The sequence below is a fragment of the Gobius niger genome (genome assembly GCF_951799975.1).
Source record: "Gobius niger genome assembly, chromosome: 20".
NCBI classification, from domain to species: Eukaryota; Metazoa; Chordata; class Actinopteri; order Gobiiformes; family Gobiidae; genus Gobius; species Gobius niger.
The window spans coordinates 10,486,784-10,505,545 of NC_136871.1; the positions used below are offsets into that span (position 1 = coordinate 10,486,784).

At 42.3% G+C, this 18,762-nt stretch overlaps 1 protein-coding gene across 1 annotated transcript; it reads right to left on the reverse strand.

Moving 5' to 3' along the window:
• Nucleotides 1-11,246: 11,246 nt before the first annotated feature.
• rpn1 (ribophorin I) lies at nucleotides 11,247-17,954 on the reverse strand. Its single transcript, XM_079579276.1, has 10 exons — nucleotides 17,602-17,954; nucleotides 16,018-16,082; nucleotides 15,358-15,664; nucleotides 15,061-15,270; nucleotides 14,793-14,985; nucleotides 14,603-14,702; nucleotides 14,394-14,532; nucleotides 13,172-13,291; nucleotides 12,844-13,089; nucleotides 11,247-11,970 (listed from the first exon to the last, which is right to left on the reverse strand). Exons 1-10 carry the CDS (start codon nucleotides 17,833-17,835, stop codon nucleotides 11,788-11,790), a joined length of 1,797 nt encoding a protein of 598 aa, XP_079435402.1. The 5' UTR covers nucleotides 17,836-17,954; the 3' UTR covers nucleotides 11,247-11,787.
• Between the last annotated feature and the right edge of the window lie 808 nt (nucleotides 17,955-18,762).

The window sequence follows — 18,762 nt, forward strand, 5'->3', positions numbered from 1 at the left end:
GGGATACGTGTTTGCAGATGTAGTTTATCCACGGCGTGACAAAATGATTGACACTAATGTGCGTAAAATACAATAGCGCATCAAACATTGAAACCTATGTTTACATCCCATGTATAATTCAGAGCATCGTTTAAATGTTCTGTTCTTGCAGTTTACGGTAACCGAGCCACGGTTCCGCTTCCTCGTGTAAGATAGACCACTAATAATTAGGACAAAGGAAAGGACCAAGGGAAATTACTAGTTTTACGCACAGGAATTTAACGCTAATAGACGATATTGAAACGTGGGTTCAAGTGAATGTGAGGAGTGGCTTACCTTCAAACCAAGCATCCTGTGGTCCAGTTGATGCTCTGACGTTATCCTATAGGAACAACAAGAAGCGACTGAAAGAGGCATGCGAAGCACGGGAATCGAACCAGCACAGGCTCACTCCCTGACAGCACCAGTGGTGTGTTCACTCACTCTCTCTCGCTCTCTGTGTGCAGTGTTTGCGCCTCCCCTCGCTTTATGTGAATATGTGCACAAACTTCTGCGGCTCCATGAGTATGGCTGAAGCAGTGTACGTAATGGCACGTCAGCCTACACCTTCGCTTCCGGGTCTTGTGTTATATTATAACCAAGAACGAGCCAAATCATTATGCAACTTATCATATAGCCACTATAAAACAAGATATACAAAATGTGTAGTTCAATGTGGCATTTGAAAATCCTGCTCGGAATCCACAATTTAATTTGACTATAACTTATTATTTTCTGTTTAGAGGCTATATGTCTCATTTGATGTCTGTATGTAGTTTTCTCTTATTAGAGCCTACACATAGGCCTACTGCAAAACAGTTTGCCCATGGAGTATAGTCCTTATGGATATGTTGTAGTGGGTACCAGTCATTTGTAAACAATGCGTAAAACGTAATCGACCAAACGCAACTTTACGCAGAGGACATTCTTTTTTTTTGTATAACAAATCAGTGCAGAGTGTTTGCTCACTTCTCTCGCACAGTGAGCCCTAATTGACTTAGTGAGAAGTTGCTTTGTGCCAGAAATCTCCCACCTCCGTTGCGCATTAAAAGTGTTAAAGACCCGGCAGAATACGTCTTCTTAGATGCGTTCTGCGCTTTGTGTTTCTCACACCACAACAACTTTGTAAAACATGCAAAGCCCCTAAAATCTCTCGCACGCGACCCGTCCTCGTGTGCGCCGCTTGTGCTCAGCAGGTGCAAGCGCGCGTGGACCTCTGCAACTCGAGGTTTGTGCTCCCCAGAGTGCACACGCGCACATAAAGAATAAAGAAACAGAGAGAAGAAAAGAAAAAAGGATTCGTTAACTGCGCCTGCATTAAGACCGTCTGCATGACTGTGAAGACTCTATAGCAACAAATCAAATAGGCTACCCGTAAGTTATATATATATATATATATATATATATATATATATATATATATATATATATATATAGCCTATAGACAGCACTAAACTAAACACTATTATGTATTAATTTGTGATTTATGGGAATGAAGAATAATTAAACAATGATCACATCATCATCAACAATAATAATAATAATAATAATAATAATAATAATAATAATGACAACCATATAGCCTAATAACAGTCTGAAATACACAAACTCCCTGCAGGGATTTTAAATTAGTGTAATAGACCTATATTATTATTATTATTATTATTATTATTATTATTATTATTATTATTATTGTTATTGTTATTGTTATTATTATTATTATTATTATTATTATTATTATTATTATTATTGTTATTGTTATTATTATTATTATTATTATTATTATTATTATTATTATTCAGTGTTGCCATGTTCCACATTGGACCGTGAGGGTTTTTCTTGCAGGTCATTTTCTATGCACACCGCATTAGATGGCGGGCCCCTCTCTTGTGATTATTACCAGGGGTAATATTTCATCGGCTCCACGCAATCTTTGTTGTGTGTGAAGATAATAAATGGCCTAATCGTTATCAGCAAACTGCTGGGGGTGTCAGCCGCGGCCGAGGCTGCGAGCGCGCTCCAAAGTGCTGCTGAATAAATTGGTGTTCCTTATCTCTCTCTCCCAGATTATCGCCGCCTTTTCAAACTTGCACAACAAATACATTCAATGCATCTAATGCATCATTTGTGGGGGGAGATCCCGCAGGTTGATAGAGACAGATAGGCGCAGGGAATGAGAAATATTTACACGCTTTACGCTGCACCGGGACAGCCAATATAAGCAGCGTGAGGCGTTAGAGGCAGGTTATTGGCCGACATGCATACACACTTTACATATCAATACAAGCTGTATTAAACATACATCACCAGATACGATGCTTATCGGGATGATTAGTCCCACTACTGCATGTTCTTGGCTTGGATTGGCTTCATTTTTTACTTTAGCCGACGTCCTTTGAACATTTGTGTGCATTAGTGTACAGTCAAATGGCATTAAGAGTGGACGATTGCACAATTACTACAATGATGTTTGAAAATACATTAAACGTGTTTTAACGCTCGTTAGAAAACCTCAGCAACTCAAGCTATGATTTCCTTCACATAAGGCTCTGAGTTCACTTATGCGCTTCACCTAAATGAGCTCGGCCTCACGCGCAGCACGTCTATCTGCGCATCGGTCCACACTGCCTTGTACAGTTTTACGCACAGTCGATATGGCCAAATCGAAGGCCCACTCCAACAGTTGTCAGCCATGCGTATAGGCCTACCTAACCTAACCTAACCGTCCTCCTTTGTGACCTTTTGCTGGACCCGTGGACTGTTCCTACACGAGTGAAAATATTGTGCAGCCCAGATGAGGATGGGAAAACTGTTTATAACCATGGGCTGTAACGCAGTATTTATGAGTGACACTTACGACAGAAAAAATAAAAAAAATCCAATACACACAAACACGCTCAGATGCGAGCACGCTCTCCTCTTTTAATACCGTAGCATCTCCGCCGGCCCGGTGCTCTGATGGTCTCCTAGACAACTAAGATAACGCTGCTGCAGTTTTCCATATCGGGCCCGGAGTCTATTATAGCCGGGATTAGCTCTCCTTTCCGAAAAGGTCATGCACAAAGTCACCGAACCCGCGCTTCTTTATGTGCAGCGAATGCGCAATTGTGCATTCATGAGCACGCAAGTATCATTTTATTCAGTATCATTACGCTAAAAATGTTTTGTGTTCACAACTAGTCATATATGAGTGCCATCTGAGGGGACGGGTCTCCTTTCAGCGGGGACAAGGCGCGTCAGTGAAGCCTTTTACTGATATGTAGTGACCCCTGGCGAATGTGGTGAGAAACGACAGGTGACTCTCGTGCGCCTGATGTGTTGGAAGAAAGCGTGTGTACTTGAGGCGACTTTTTTTTTTTTCTTCTTCTTCTTCTTTTCTCAACCGAAGCAGGGAGGGCACGCGGCACAGCTGAAGGTTCCAGCTGGGATTCATGGTGGCTGTACAGGAAGTTAGAGAAGCCCTGACAGGAAGTGCTTTTAGGGAGGGTCAGCTTTTGGCACATGCAGAGAGAGAGAGAGAGCTGTTTCCTGCAGGTTTTTTTCTTTTCTTTTTTATATTTTTATTTATTTGTTTCATTTATTTGATAGGGACAAGTGTGAACAATGAACAAGCAACACATTATAACATTCATAGCCGACATTACACAAAGGCAGTGCATTTTAATACAGGCTATCTCTTTTTAAAACACACTTTAGTTAATTTTTTAAACCTCCCAGATCTAAGTTCATTTCCACAGTTTTGCTCTTGTCCTCGATGGGACACTTTCACATTTCCATTGGCGGCTCTTCATGTGATGGAGCCCACCGACAATGAGCCGGTGACAAACATTTATACAGAAATGTTAAATTACAGCATTTTGTTAAATGTTCAAAGTTTAGGAAATTGAATAGCTGCAATGGTGCGTTCTCGCCGATGTTTTGTTTTGTTAGTGTTTTTAATGCTCTGTTATAATTAATTCTTAAAGGAACAGGTCACCATTTTTCCATACTGAGATATGTTCTTGCCAGAGCTTAGACGAGTTGATGTGTACCTGTCTTGTCTTTGTGCATCCGCTCATGCAAAAAGACCAAAGATGTTGTTAGCATTTAGCCTCTCCTCCTCTCCTCATGGACCCAAATGGGGATGAAGTTAGAAGCGACCAAGCTCTTCCACGTTTCCCCTATATACGGTTACGAGAGTAGTTACACGATCCAAGTATAGTAACACAAAATTAATAACTTCACAGACGTCGAAGTGCTCCTAAGATATTATTACGCCTTACAATGTAGTACCTCTTTTTATCTGCTTTGAAAATGTACATGTTTAATTTTGTGTAACTATACTTAGATCGTGTAACTACTCACATAACTGTATTTAAAAAGGGGAAATGTGGAAGAGCTTGGTCACTTCTAACTTCACCCGTTTGGGTCTATAGAGGCAGGGCCACTCCCCCGCTAACCCTAATGCTAACGTTAGCCTATAACCCTAACCCTAAATCCCACAAAAACCCTAACCCTGCTACTCCTACATGTATCCCTCTGGGCCAGGCTGGGTGGGCCTACTCCAGGTACACACATAGGAGCACATCACAATCATCGCATACAGTTTGTCAAGCCGCAAAGTGAAGTGATTGACATGAAAATCAACAAATCACTTTTTTTTCCTCTCCTTAATTCTGATAGGCCCTTGCCTTTTAGGCCCCTGGGCTCCAGCCCCTGCTAGCCCATTGGATACGTGGAGGAGACGAGGAGAGGCTAAATGCTAACAACTTGGCTGTCCCACAGTAGTGATCTTTGATGTTGAAATGATAAATGGAAATCCAAGATTAGGCCCAAGTATTTCACTTCTTTGACTTGTGCAATGTCTTGACCATTGTTTATCAGATGCAATTCTTCCAAAGGACATGATCTGACAGTGTCTTACTGACATCTAGTCCCGAGTTTTGAAACCATACAGACACGGTGTTGAGATGGTGCTGTAGCTGTACCCACTCTACACAACAAGTATAAATCTGCTTCGCTGACCATTAAACATAAGCACCAGTGCAGTTGTTGGCCTAAAAGCTTAGTGTACATAGACTCACATTGACTCACAGGATGCAGATGTCACCACACAAGTGAAACCTCCTGCCCATCAAAGAAGTCAAAGCTAGTTTAATGGACTGGAATCAGTAGCCCATAGCGGAATTGGGAGAGTAACAGGGCAAGAGTGAGCAGAAGGAAGAAGGAGAGAGAGAGATGGTAGGTATAGATGTGATGGATTGATATGCGGCGGACTGCAAGAGGAAAAATGTCTTTGTCTCAGCTGTGGACAATCAAAGTTTCCTATCAGCTCTGTAGTAGGGGAAATTGGCTGCCCTGTGAAGGAGAGGGCCACTCTCACAGCCAATGGGAAGTGCCCCTGTCACTCTAATCAGCTCCAACAGTGAAAGTAGGAAACGTGTGCGTGTGTGCGTGTGAGAAAGAGCAGCCTTGTTTCACTAGCCTTCATATGATCCAGGATGATAGTCTGAAGTAGCACACCACTTTGATGTGCCGCAGATCCTTCGCGCTGAGGGATGGGGAAGAACCACTTGGGCACATTTTTTGGCAAAACCTCCCCCCAGAGGCATGACCATCGGTGCTTTGAAGGAGCGCCATGTGGCAGAGATGAGTGGGTCTTAGTGGGAGCTGTGGACAGTCGCACACAGCAGCGGCGAGGGAAGGGGATTACTGTCGCGCTGATACAAATCCATGCAGAGATGCAGCCTGACAGCAGTGTATACAGTAACCGGAGGTGACAGAGTGGATGTGGTACTAGGTTTACGCGACTGCAGTGCTGTTATTGTCAGATACAATGTCTCGTAAAGCATGAATCATCCAGCGTATCATGGCGATGAGAAATTACAACTTTGAGTAAGTTAAACTTTTTGACCCAAGAGACAGATTGTATTCTTTTTTTCCGCTAATGTGTCAAAAGTTTGATCAGTGGCGTGGCCCAGGGGGGGCACTTGGTGTGACTGGGTGGCATGAAGACCGGGCTATTGAAGCACTTCTTATCACTTATTTATGTGATACACAACGTACAGTCTGAGGAATACCAAATTAACAATTTGGGGCGACGGTGGCGCAGGTGGGAGAGCGGGTCATCTTGTGTCCTGGTGGTTCGAATCCCGCAGGTGCACACAGTCTTTGTGTCCTTGGGCAAGACACTTCACCCACCTTGCCTCCAGTGTCTGTATGAATGAGAGTCTGAATGGGTGAGTGGTTCCTTGGTGTTTAGTGCTTTGAGTGCCTAAAGCAGGTCGAAAGGTCCTATATAAATGTGACCATGTAACAATTTCAGGTTATATCACAGCTTTAGGTCTAATTTAATGGATTTTATGTTATGTGCTGACTAAAAAACAAGCAGGCAGCACAACAACGTTTCAAACAAATACCACTGAATATTTGAAATCTCCTTACTGGACCCACCAACCAAAAATCTAAGCAGGGCAATAACTAACTAATGCTAATCTTCAATGTTGCAGCTCCAAAACTGTGGAATGACCTGCCTCTCCACATCAGAGCTGCTCAGACACTTGACCAATTTAATCTTTGCTTAAGACACACTTTTATGCAAAAGCTTTTAACACTGTCTAGCACATATCTGGCCAAATCTAAGCTGTTAGTGCTTTGCTGTTTTGTATATGTGTTTTGTTTCTTATTATTATATTTCTATTTGTTTCTGTACTGTAGACCTTTTGTGAAGCACTTTGGTCAACAGCAGTTGTTTTAAATGTGCTATATAAATAAATTTGATTTGATTTGATTTGATGAAGGTATTCGAGTAGTCTTCTGGACTCAGTGGTTGGAGTCTCGAACGGTTCGTCTCTCATCCAAAAGGCTTCGTCAGCGAACTAAGATTCCACTCAGCCCGCAGTCTAGATAAAGACCAAAAGGGAGGAGTTGGGTTAGGCCCGGCTCCTCCCCAGAAACTACCTTTGCTCTCACCTGTGAGTAAACACCTTGCATAAGCATTAGCATAACTAATGCTATTGCAATATAACTAACGCTGGCACAGGACTTGCACTTGGCTCATTGTATCTACTTGTAAACAATGAATGAGCATTAATATTCATTTTATTTTGTATTCTATTTTGGTAAAGATGCTAGCACTTTGTTTGCACTGGATAAGAAAAGGCAGTGTTCTGATTGACTGTGCAGGTGGAGGAGGGCTGTGCTAATAAAGAAACATTCTTCCACCCCTGGCCACCCCCTAGAAACACCCCTGGTTGCTCTGTTGTTGGTTGAACTTGAGCGTTTTGGGGGCCAGATTGAAGAGCTGGAAGTTGGCATGTGGTCCTTGGATGTTTGGCCACCTCCAAACTGTATTCAAAAGGATGAGATGTTTTTATGCTCTTTGTCAAAACGTAACTGTTATTTTGATAAAACAGCTTTAATTTGAACTCAATAAAGCAAATAGTATTGTTAACTGTGTCAGCTGGTATTACCGATCTTACGGCAAATTTGTAAATATAAGAAATATGTACAGTTGAAAAATAGAAAACAAAACAAATGACTGTGCATTCAACACTTAATCTGCTTCAGTTTTTTATTATATTTCCTAAAACTTACCCCAAAAACTTTTCTAAGCTCAAAGCAGGGAGTATTTCAGGCCTCTGCCCCACTTGCCCTCCGCCTGCCACTCAAAAATGCGTCTCTCCACACTCGGTGGCCGATGCCTGTACCCCCTGTTTGAAGTCCTCTCTTCAGCCCAGCACTGTCCTTCCCCCGCAGCGTTCGCCCATCCGCCCGATCCGTCAGCCCGGGCCCGTCCCGCCTCCTGCAGCTGCGACGGGGGCCCACAATCACCTGCTTTGTCCTGGTGCTGCTTGCCCTCACACTTCTGCAGCCCGCCCGATCACACCTGGCACCTGCACGGGACGCCCCCCACCCCTCGCCTCCACCCCTCGTGCCATCGGCGGCCTGTCACTGAGGAATGGCCGGGATACAGAGGCGCTCTTGTGGAAGGTGGTCTTTTTAAGCAGAGCCAAAGGAAGTCATGCGTCGGAGGTGAGTGTCTGACTGCAGCTTCACTGTGGGTTCAGCAAGTATTCATAACCCCCCGTTTATTCTTTTTATATTGAAATCATTTCAAATTATTTTCTTTTTTGAATAGAGTTTACCACAGGCCTTAAAGGAGTAGGCCACCGTTTTTCCATACTGCGATATGTTCTTACCTGAGCTTAGACGAGTTGATGCGTAACTGTCTGGTCTGGATAAATACGGTTACGTGAGCATTTACACAATCCAAGTATAGTCACACAAAATTAAACATGTATATTTGTCAAGCGGATAAAAAGGGGTACTATATTGTAAGGCATAATAACACCTTTGGAGTACTTGACGTTCGCACAGTAAAGTCGAAGTGCTCCTAAGGAGTTATTACGCCTCACAATATAGTCATGTGACTACTCACGTAAACGTATTTGAATAGGGGAAACGTGGAAGAGCTTGGTTGCTTCTAACTTCAAACCCGTTTGGCACCATAGAGGAGAGGAGGACAGGCTAAATGCCAACAACATGCTCAGCGTTTTTGTGTGACTGAGCGCACGCACAAAGACCAGACAGGTACGCATCAACTCGTCTAAGCTCAGGTAAGAACATATCTCAGTATGGAAAAATGGTGGCTTATTCCTTTAATTTAAGTGAATGTCCAAAAAGATAGAATGGGTCTGCAGTTTTTGTAAAATATTGTCTTCACAATATGTCACCTAATTATTGTTATTGCAATATTAGGAATCATACAATATCATGCAATCATCTGAGATATACACATTGTTTGCTAATGCAGCTTAAAACAGAAACATATGGTAACCTATAAATGTTAAAATTTCAGTTTAGTCACATTTTTGTCATGTTTTGGTCCTGCTTTAGTATTTTCATGTCTTCTTTCACACAATTTGATAATTAACCAACGGTTTTGTTTAAATCTAATGCAACGTATGTGTTGGTAATGGTTTGAACTATTCAACAACGTTATCCAATGTACACAGTATATGTATTGCAGCTCTATTGTACACAAAAAAACATCATACACTCTAATATTTCTTAGATTACAGCACACATTTGCTGTGGCGTTGTTTCAATAAGCTTCTGCAATGTTCCAGATCCAGTGCAGCATTAATTTTTCACCAAGATCTTGTTCTGACGATGGGAGAGTGTGACCATTGTGCAACGCCTTCTCCAGCACAGCCCAAAGATTCTCAATGGGGTTCAGTTCTGGACTCTCTGGCGGCCAAACCATGTGCATGATGTCTCATGCTCCCTGAACCACTCTTTCACAATGACAGCCAGATCAATCCTGGTCATCTTGGAATATGCCTGTGCCATCAGGAACATACAGATACATGATATTTGTACTATCATGCAGGTAGCAATAATTAGAAAAGGCCTGAAAACTTTTTGAACCCTCCGTAGACACATTTCCCTTCCTCTCTGAACTAAATGAGTGAGTGCCGCGTGGTGAGTTTTGGTGCATAATAAGGCAGTGACAGTGAGGGTGGTGGCTCTGTCTGGGTGATTTATGAGACGGTGCCGTGAGGGGTCTTCTGAGCAGGATATTGTTCTCCGACTGGTGACTTGTGCCTCTCCCTCGGTGTGTTTTAGAGCCAGCGAGATTAAGAGGCAGTGCTGCGCAGGTGAGCCCTCACTGTAATCAATCACCACCACGTCACCGGGCGCAGGGCCGCGGATTACCCTCCTTCAGCTTATACCTGCTTTGACTCCACACTTTGAGCATATTCATTATTGCGGACAGATAAAGGAGAAACACACCCTGCATTATTATATACTTCAAGAAGGGGAGATAATAATCAAGCAGAGGGAGGAGGAGGGGGTCCCATGACGGCTCAACCACATGGCCCAGGCAGTCCAGCAGTCTGCACCAGCAGCCTCTCATCCTCCTGAAGACGCACACAGTTGGCCATGTCAGGATACAGGGTTGCACATGAATTCCGGTTTAAACAGTATTAAGCCAACAGATACACCGCAATCCTCCTTTGACGGGTAATCACATCCTGGCTCAAGCCTCGAAGTGAAAAGCTGAGGTCTGTGCACGTGAAAATACCGCAGAAAGTACACTCTCAGTGGTAAACTGGCCACAAATAATTATTTTTAAAATCAAGCTTAAAGTTTTCACAGATTTTACATTTTCACGGTTATTATTGCACCTTCCTATTGGACATGAGCAAAGAACTTGGCATAGAATTTCAGAAACTGTGGCCAGACTGTATCAGAATCAGAATAATTTAGTTTTATCACTTGTTTTAGAATATTAAAAATTAAAATGCACCTTTTTCAACTTTCCTACATGAAATTACCACTTGTAAGTGTAGAACAAGGCTTAACATTTTGTCATTATACCATCAAACTAGGTCATCAGGAAAAAACATGAAAAATATGACTTTATCATCTTCATGTGCACAAGCAAAAAGTTGGTAAATATAACTTACCGTATAACAATAAAATACAGTAGGTCCTTGTCAGCACATCTTTTTAATGTAATATAGCATTTGTTTTGGTCAAAAACTTTCCGTTATGTTGTGTAAATTGATTAACATTAAGAGCATGCTCACAGATCTACACAGTTTGTTAATGAATATGCAAATGCTCACAGGCCCCACGTTCACTGATCCTGAAGTACCTCCCTGCCCAAGCAGAAATGCCATTGTGTTGACTTTCAGTGCTAACAGACATTGTCTTTGCCTTCCCCTGCTGTGTATTTTCAGAAGGAATATTGTATAGCACATACAATATGTAACTTTATCACTGTGAGCGGAATAGGCCGGGTTTTACGGGACAGGAAATGACCTGCCAAGACCCGCGGTGACCTCACAGGGAAAGGGCTGACCTCAGTCTGACCTCTTGGCAGCTCTGGTGGTGGCAGGTCGACTATGGGCAAAAGTCAATAGGTGGGCCATGGCGCCTCAGCCATGAGCTGTGCAACAATGCACTGGAAAGTCCCTCTGCAGAGTGTTTAAGTTAGTAGGATTTGTGTTTTAGTGCTGATAAATATAGCTTATTGAAACTAAGGACATAGTGTTCTGATTTCTCTCACTTTGGTCTCAAGTGAACTCCTGCACCTGTTGTGAATTTGTTTTATTTTTTTTAGACAACAGCGCCTCTTGTGGCAGTCTAAAGCAGCTGTATATTTGTATATATGTGTCATGCAAAAATGGGATTGTTTCAAAAACTTTATTTCAAAAATTTTCATGCCAAAACAAGACTGCAATATTGGCCCATGTATTTTCTCACAAACAACCCATGTTCAGTTTTACATTAATCTCAGCTCGACTTGTTCAGCAATCTCGTTTAAGACATATAAAACAATTGATACAAAAAGAAAAACTAAAACAGAAAAAGCAACATCAGGACCTCAAAAATTCACCAGATGCTTAGAAAAACAGTAAGTGCCTCAGACAAATTCATCATATTGAGTAGGTCGTTATAGGCTGTGTGAGAAAAAACATCGGACTTAACATGTACAACCTCCAGTAATTACAATCAATCTCCCACTAGTGAAAAAAAAAACGCTTTTAAAAGTTTAACTTGTTGAAAATAACGGTGGCTGAGACAAAAGAACAGGCAAAGAGCAAGATCTTTTGCTACAACAGCTGTGAAGAAGCAAACATAGTGAAGTTTGTCACTAGGCACATGAACCTGTTGTAAAAACTGCAAACCTAGATGAAAAATGTCCTCGTTTCAGCATGTACACAAACTTGTTTTATTACGACTCAGGTGCTTGAATGATGATAGCGGTGGAGCAGTTTAAAGTGCGTCCAGCAGACTGTCGATGCGGCCCACGAGCTCCTGTCTCTTACTGCTCAGGTTCTTATCGTTCTCAATGTAGGCTTCCTTCTTCACTTTCCCGGCAACCAGCCTCTCGGCCTCCTGGCCCGAGCGACACACCAGCTCCTTCACCTGGCCATCCACTTTCTGCACTTCTCCCACCTGCAGAAAACACTTCATTATAGATGCGCTATGCGGAATAATGCGTTTAGAAGAATACTTTGTCTCTGCTTGATAAAACATGTTAAGTAGCAGTACTGTTGTAACAATGACTTAAGATGTGAGCAAATACAAAAATATTAGGGTTCATCCATCCACCCATCCATCCACCCATCCATCCATCCACCCATCCATCCATCCATCCATCCATTCATCCATCCATCCGTCTCCGGGTCGTGGGGGCTGCTTTTGGAGCTGCCCAAATCACATTGCACCAGCACCTATGGCTCCTCCTGCAAGTGGTGGGTCCATAGGAGGACGGCCTGATGGTTCTAACCGGGCCTGTTGGTCTCTCATAAGGGGCTTCTGAACCGCTCTTTGTCTGACCCTTCACCAAGGACCTGTTTGCCATTGGAGACCCTACCAGGGGCACGAATTCCCCGACAACAGAGCTCCCAGGATCATTCAGGTGCTCAAATCCCTCCAACACGTTAAGGTGGCTTGTCCAGGAGGGGATATTAGGATTCAGTAAATTGCTTTATAGAGTAAGACAGTCAGGCACTGCTTTACTGCTTTTACCTCTCATCTAATGGGTTGTAAAATGTCCAACACTTCGACTTCTTTAAGGATGGAAAACTCGTGCATGACTGACAGCTTACACAGACTCAAACCAAAATGTTTAAAAAATGGCAGCAGCAAAGGATAATTCTTTCTGTACTGTAATTTGATTAAATATTGAAATTTACAACAGTCTCCACATGTACTAAAGAAAATGAAGTCGCATTTCTCTGTAGGTTGTGCCACTTTGTGAGCCTAGAAAGTACTAGCAATTGTGCATTTGATTTTCCGTTGCAGCCTATGTTTAAGAACAATCACCTTCTCAGCCAGGTCTGAGCCCTCGGCCTTGAGACGAGCCTGCAGGGAGCTGATCTCATTGGTCAGGGTGCGGTGGTCCGCCTCTAAGGTCTTCCGACCGCTGTTGAGTGCGCCCGTGTCCCGTGACTGCTTGTAGCGGTTCACCACCTCATCCATGTGGCGGTACAGGCCCAGGCGCTTGTTGACCAGGGTCAGCACCTGCTCAGTGATGGAGGCGACCTTCATGCGCACCTCAGCGGCAGGGTCCTGGTTCAAGTAGAAAAGTACATTTATACAGTTTTATGAATACCGATGAAGATGGCCAGAGAGACAGATGACTGAGACGTACCTTAGTGATGGCAAAGTCCAGGCGTACATAAATGATGACGGTGAAGAACAAGATGTAGAAAGCGCCAACCACCAGTAGAGGCTCCTGCAGCATCAGGATCTTGTTGAAGTTATAATGAACCTGTGGACATAAAGAACAAAGTCAGCTTGTGGTCATTTGCACTACATGATACAGGGAATTTAAAATGTGTTACTCTCAAAATCTTTTGAGCAAACAATAACTATAAGACCATGATGTTGACTAAATGTTTTGGGGAATAGTAAGCAAACAGCTGTTGCATCCAGGCATGTAGCGCGGTTTGTTTGAATCACATATCTGTTGCAGCACAAGGGAGACGTAGCTCCGTTTGTGGAAAAGGGTTTTGTCTATGGTTATGTTATACTTAAAGGGATATTTCATGATTTTTGACATAGGGCCTCATTTCCTAGTTATCCAGAGTGTTGCTGATTTCTGGAGATATTTTTTTTGTTCTTCAAGCAGTTCTTATATTTGAAGAGTTTCGTGGCGCTAGGCGAGTGCAAGACTAGCGCATTTCTACGGTATCAGCTAGCCTGCATTGAAAACAGTCTGACCCGCTCCACAGTGCACCTGAGACAAATCACTTATAACACCAGACTAACCATATACATTTTGCATTTAAAATAACTCATATTTGAGCAGCATCAGCTTCGTGGTTGTATAAGCTACGCAGCGGTGGAGTGATCTGCTAGAAAATAGTCCCTCAAAATGCGATCGTTAGTCTGGTGTTTTAAATGATTTGCCTCATGTGCACTGTGGAGTCAGACCGTTTTTAATGCAGGGTAACTGATACCGTAGAAATGCGCTAGCCCAGCACAAACCTAGCGCCACGAAACTCTTCAAATCTCCAGAAATCAGCAACACTCTGGATAACTAGGAAATAAGGCCCTATGTCAATATCCTGAATAATCCCTTTAAATGATCCCATTTTGGAAATTTGTCCTCTGCATTTGACCTCAGGACCCATTTCCAGATTGTTCAAATTCTTCAAGCCTGGTCAGAATCACCTAGCTGGAGGATTAACCTGTTGTCCATGTTTTAAGTTGTAGGGGAAACCCGGAGGAAACCAACGCAAGGCACATATTGTACAAACTCATATAATCCTAAATCTATTTGTATTTATTCTGCTGCGTACTAAAGCCCTAGACATGAAGACAGACAGGGTTTTGATTAATAAATATCAGTCGCTTCATCCTTTTCTTACCACAACATCCTGAATGTGATGTTCCACCAGGTTATCCTTGGTAACCACCAAAACTGGCCGTCCAAAGGTGTCCAGGTAAGTGTAGTGGAGCTGATTTGGCAGACGGTCAATCTTGTAAGGAGTATCCATATGGATGTTTCTGTTTAGAGAAACAAAGCTCAATAAATGCACATTTCAAATCCCTTAAACTGATATTTCCAAACACCGACCTTGCGCCCTCAGGCAGAATTATTTTCACTGTGAGCGAATCAATAACTTGATCATCATATACGTGGTCAACCAATCTCATCTTCAGCGCATACTGGTCACCTACAATCAGTGGCAGGTTATACATGAGCAGCCCAATATGCATGATGATGAACAGTTCTTGTTAAATTCTTACAACATTCAGAGACTCACCAAGAGTGTAAAGGTATTCGTAGCTTGGGAGATTGTACCCAATGACATAGTGGGTCTTCCACCCTCCAAACAGTGGGAATCGCGGTCTCACCTCCACCTCTACTGAGTCATCCAACACCTGCAGATGGGAGGTGGAGATGTTTCCAATCTCATCTCGGTAGTACACATCCTGGGCCGAAGCTGGAAGGATAGTCTGTTGCAGAAAAAGAGCATTTAAGTGTCACCGTACAGGACAAGTCAAACGAGAAAAGTGGTATGTTTACGACACCTTGAAGGATTTAATGGAGGATATCCCACTATCTGATTGGCGCTGGTAATCGTAACGTGAAAAAGCCCCGCGAAGAACAGCACCAGTGTGTCTCAGGTCAATGGTCTCCTCCACAGCTATGTTGCCCCAGTGAGAGACTTCAATGGTGCGAGTGAGGCTACTGATTGTCAGGAAAGGCGTGTTGTTTTCGTAATGGATCTTCAATGCATCCTTTACAATATAAAAGAAAAATATAAATATATATAAATCATTGCACAACAAACACATTATGATTCTTAAATAGAATTGTAAAACTACCTCACTGTAAGGCGGAACATCACGGAAAGGTCCATACTCGATAATCTCATCATTTTTACTGGGATTTCCCAACTTGGTGTAGGTCTCTGCCGTCTTAGAGGCCAGACGGACACGAGTTGTCTGGGAGCGAGTGGGGTACGGAGAGTACAGATAATGGTTTCCCTGGAAAACCACCAGCTGCCGTTCAGCCTGTGTGATGTGCGTGGGGAAGGGCTTCAGGACGTGGCTGAAAGTCATCTCCACCTTCACTTTCAGCTGAGCTCCCGCAGCCAGGCTTGACGCCAGGTGGACCTTGTAGAAATCCCCACTGCAATAAAAGAGTGAGATGATTTATATATTTTTTTACTATTAAAATTACATTCACGTGTTCTTACAACTGAATTATTTTCTCTTAAATTGGTTCATTATACCCACAATATTCAAAAACAGCATTTGATCATGTGAAAAGAAATTAAATTCATGTTGTTTATAACTGTGCGAGACAAATTTGGTTCAGCTTATAGATGTAAACTCCAGATTGTTTATAAAGTTGACACATTAAACTATAGCTGATTGTCTTGGTTGCTCCACATTATACGTAACTTAATTGAAATTGTGGGCGTATGTTGATATGAGATCGCTAATGTGAGACATGGTGTGTTTGATGTGTCTAGTACCGACCTGTGGCCATGCACATCACTCTGCTGAATTTCCAGTAAGCCATCATCCTCGCCATCTCCTTTTACCTAAAAACAAATTTAAAAAAAAAGGAATAAATAGTCAAATAGCACAATGTGTATTGTGTTTCATGTAATTTTGAAATTACACAGTACAACTTTAAAAGCAAAGTTATTAAAAAGCCACAGCAACATTTTGATTACATTATTTGCATTAATGCATTTTCCGGTGGCAGCCGAGGTGCCGCTCCCGATTCAGACGGCTCCTGGTTTATCTGTACCCAGCCTTATCTCAGCCTTATGTCCACTGCATCCATTGTTTTGCCTCGTGTGTGTGTGGTGTGTCTCTGGGGAGGTGGTGGGGAGAGTGTGAATATGGCAATGTGTTTGTATTTGTGGTAGGTGGTGGGTGTGAGAGAATGTTTTTAAATCTGTTAAGCACTTTGTGATACATGAAATGTATGAAAAGCGCTATATAAATATTGATTGATTGATTAATTGATTGTAATACATTTGCAGACTTTCTGTGAAGTTCATTCTAGGGATGTTCATGATTAATTGAGCAAGAAGTATGTCAACAATTAATTGTAGCAGTAGGTTAGTGGAAAATACGGTATAATCAGTGCAAATAAGGATAAAATGTGAAATCTGTGACCTCGGATGGGGTTTCCTCACCTTGGTACCCAGCCTTATGTACTTGATTTTGATTCTGTGTGTGAGTGTAGAGTAAAGGGTAGGGGGTGTAGGTGTGTGTGTGTGTATTGTGACAACTGTATATATTGGGAGGGTGGGAGGGTTTGACGGGCGATAATGTTTTTAATGTCTTTTTAAATGTTAAGCACTTTGCGATGCACCTGTGTATGAAAAGTGCTCTATAAATAAAGACTGATTGATTGACTGTTGAAAGTTGTAAAGCCGTATTTTGGTTAAAAATGTAACTGTGTAACAATGTTTCATGTATGACTGGGGGGATCATGTTTACAACCATGTTGGTATAAAATGTCCTGCACAGCGACCCTAAGCCGGTGGTTAACTGTTACTTTATCATCGCTTGATAAAGTTACCAATTAATAGATGAATGAAATTGATCAGATTGTGCATCCCTTGTTCATTCATTCTGTCACCGCTTTACTGGGACATGGCTGTGCGCAGTCAAATGCGGAAGTGTTCAGCCCAGCGCATACGTGTCATTCAGCCAGTGAGAGCGTGCCGCGCTGCGGAAGCCAATATTCAGACACATTTATAGAACCTGATAAACATGATATTCTGAGATCTTTCTATTTATCTGAGTGTGCTGTAATTAATTTCAAGTGTACAAATGAAAAGGTTTTTTGCAGCATACTCACTGCGGCTTCACATATCTCTACACACACACATTTATACAGGAACAAGACATTTTACAATACTTTGAGGGAGTCTGATTGCACACACAGCTAAGCATATTTCTAACCATTGATATGCTTTCAAGTGCTGTGCAGGGGATGTTCTCTACAGCTATAGAAAATGTCTGTCTACAATGAAGTAGCTAGCATGCTAAAGCTAGCATGCTGGTCATTTCTATGAGATGTTTTGAAAATGCCAACTTTACCGAGGCTCCTATGTATGCCAGGTGCGGTGCCAGGTCGGGTTCCACAGACAGGATGAAGCTTTGGACCGCAGAGTGCCCCTGGTTGGACAGCACAATCTCCGTAGTGATCTTAGCCAGATGAGTGCTCAAGTCCACTGTCCTCTTCACCTCCTCATTCACCAAACCACCCGCCGATACTCCACTCAGTGCAACCAGAAGACACGCACAAGACACAAGTAGCAAATTCGGATTCATTGTCGGAAGGAAAATTAAGCAATACTAGGCTACAAGGAAAGGGAATTAAGAACAGTAGAATGCAGAGCTGCAGCAGAGAAAGGCCGCCGCGCTGCTGCTCTCCGGCGGAAAGATGACGCTTCATTCATTCGACGACGTGATGACGTCACGTTGTGCTCTAAAAAAATGCAGCGCTGTCAAGTCAACAGCGGCCTACATTTAGGTTTAACAAAAAGAAATAACTAGCTAGAAATAACAGTGTATGGTACATTACATATGGTAATGAATGAGTGTATTTTAAACGGAATAATTATACAATCTTGGTGTAATGTAACAATAAAATTTAAATAAATAAAAAAAAATACATGTATAGTTTTACAGTGCACGCCGAAATAGCTCAGTTGGGAGAGCGTTAGACTGAAGATCTAAAGGTCCCTGGTTCGATCCCGGGTTTCGGCAGTGTTGGGTGAATCTTTTTGGTTGTACAAAAAAAAACTTTTGCTGTATTATTTTGTCAAGACTATGGACTTAACAGAAAAATTAGGCCATTTGTTTTTTAGGTCTCTGGATACAGTATCTCAGACAAACAAAGTCAAATTGTTCATACAGAGCGAAATATTAATAATGACGCGACACGCTTCCAAAGGTGACAATGTGCAGCAGTCTCCTTTACATGGTGTAAAATAAAGTTTGTAAACCACTGCTATTAATTCCTTTATATCAGTTAAATTCACATAAATTCACACACAACCAGCCAGTGCCTTAGATGATAAAGCATGCGTCTATATCAAAGATAATCATTGTTAATTATGTATAATTTCACCAAATCATGGCCTTTTATTCAGTGTTTACATATATTTCGTCTAATTTGACTGTGTGACTTTCAGTTTGCATGTCAGCCTCCAGCAGGCGAGACTCGTCACGACCTCCTGTCCCGTGGGAGTGCCT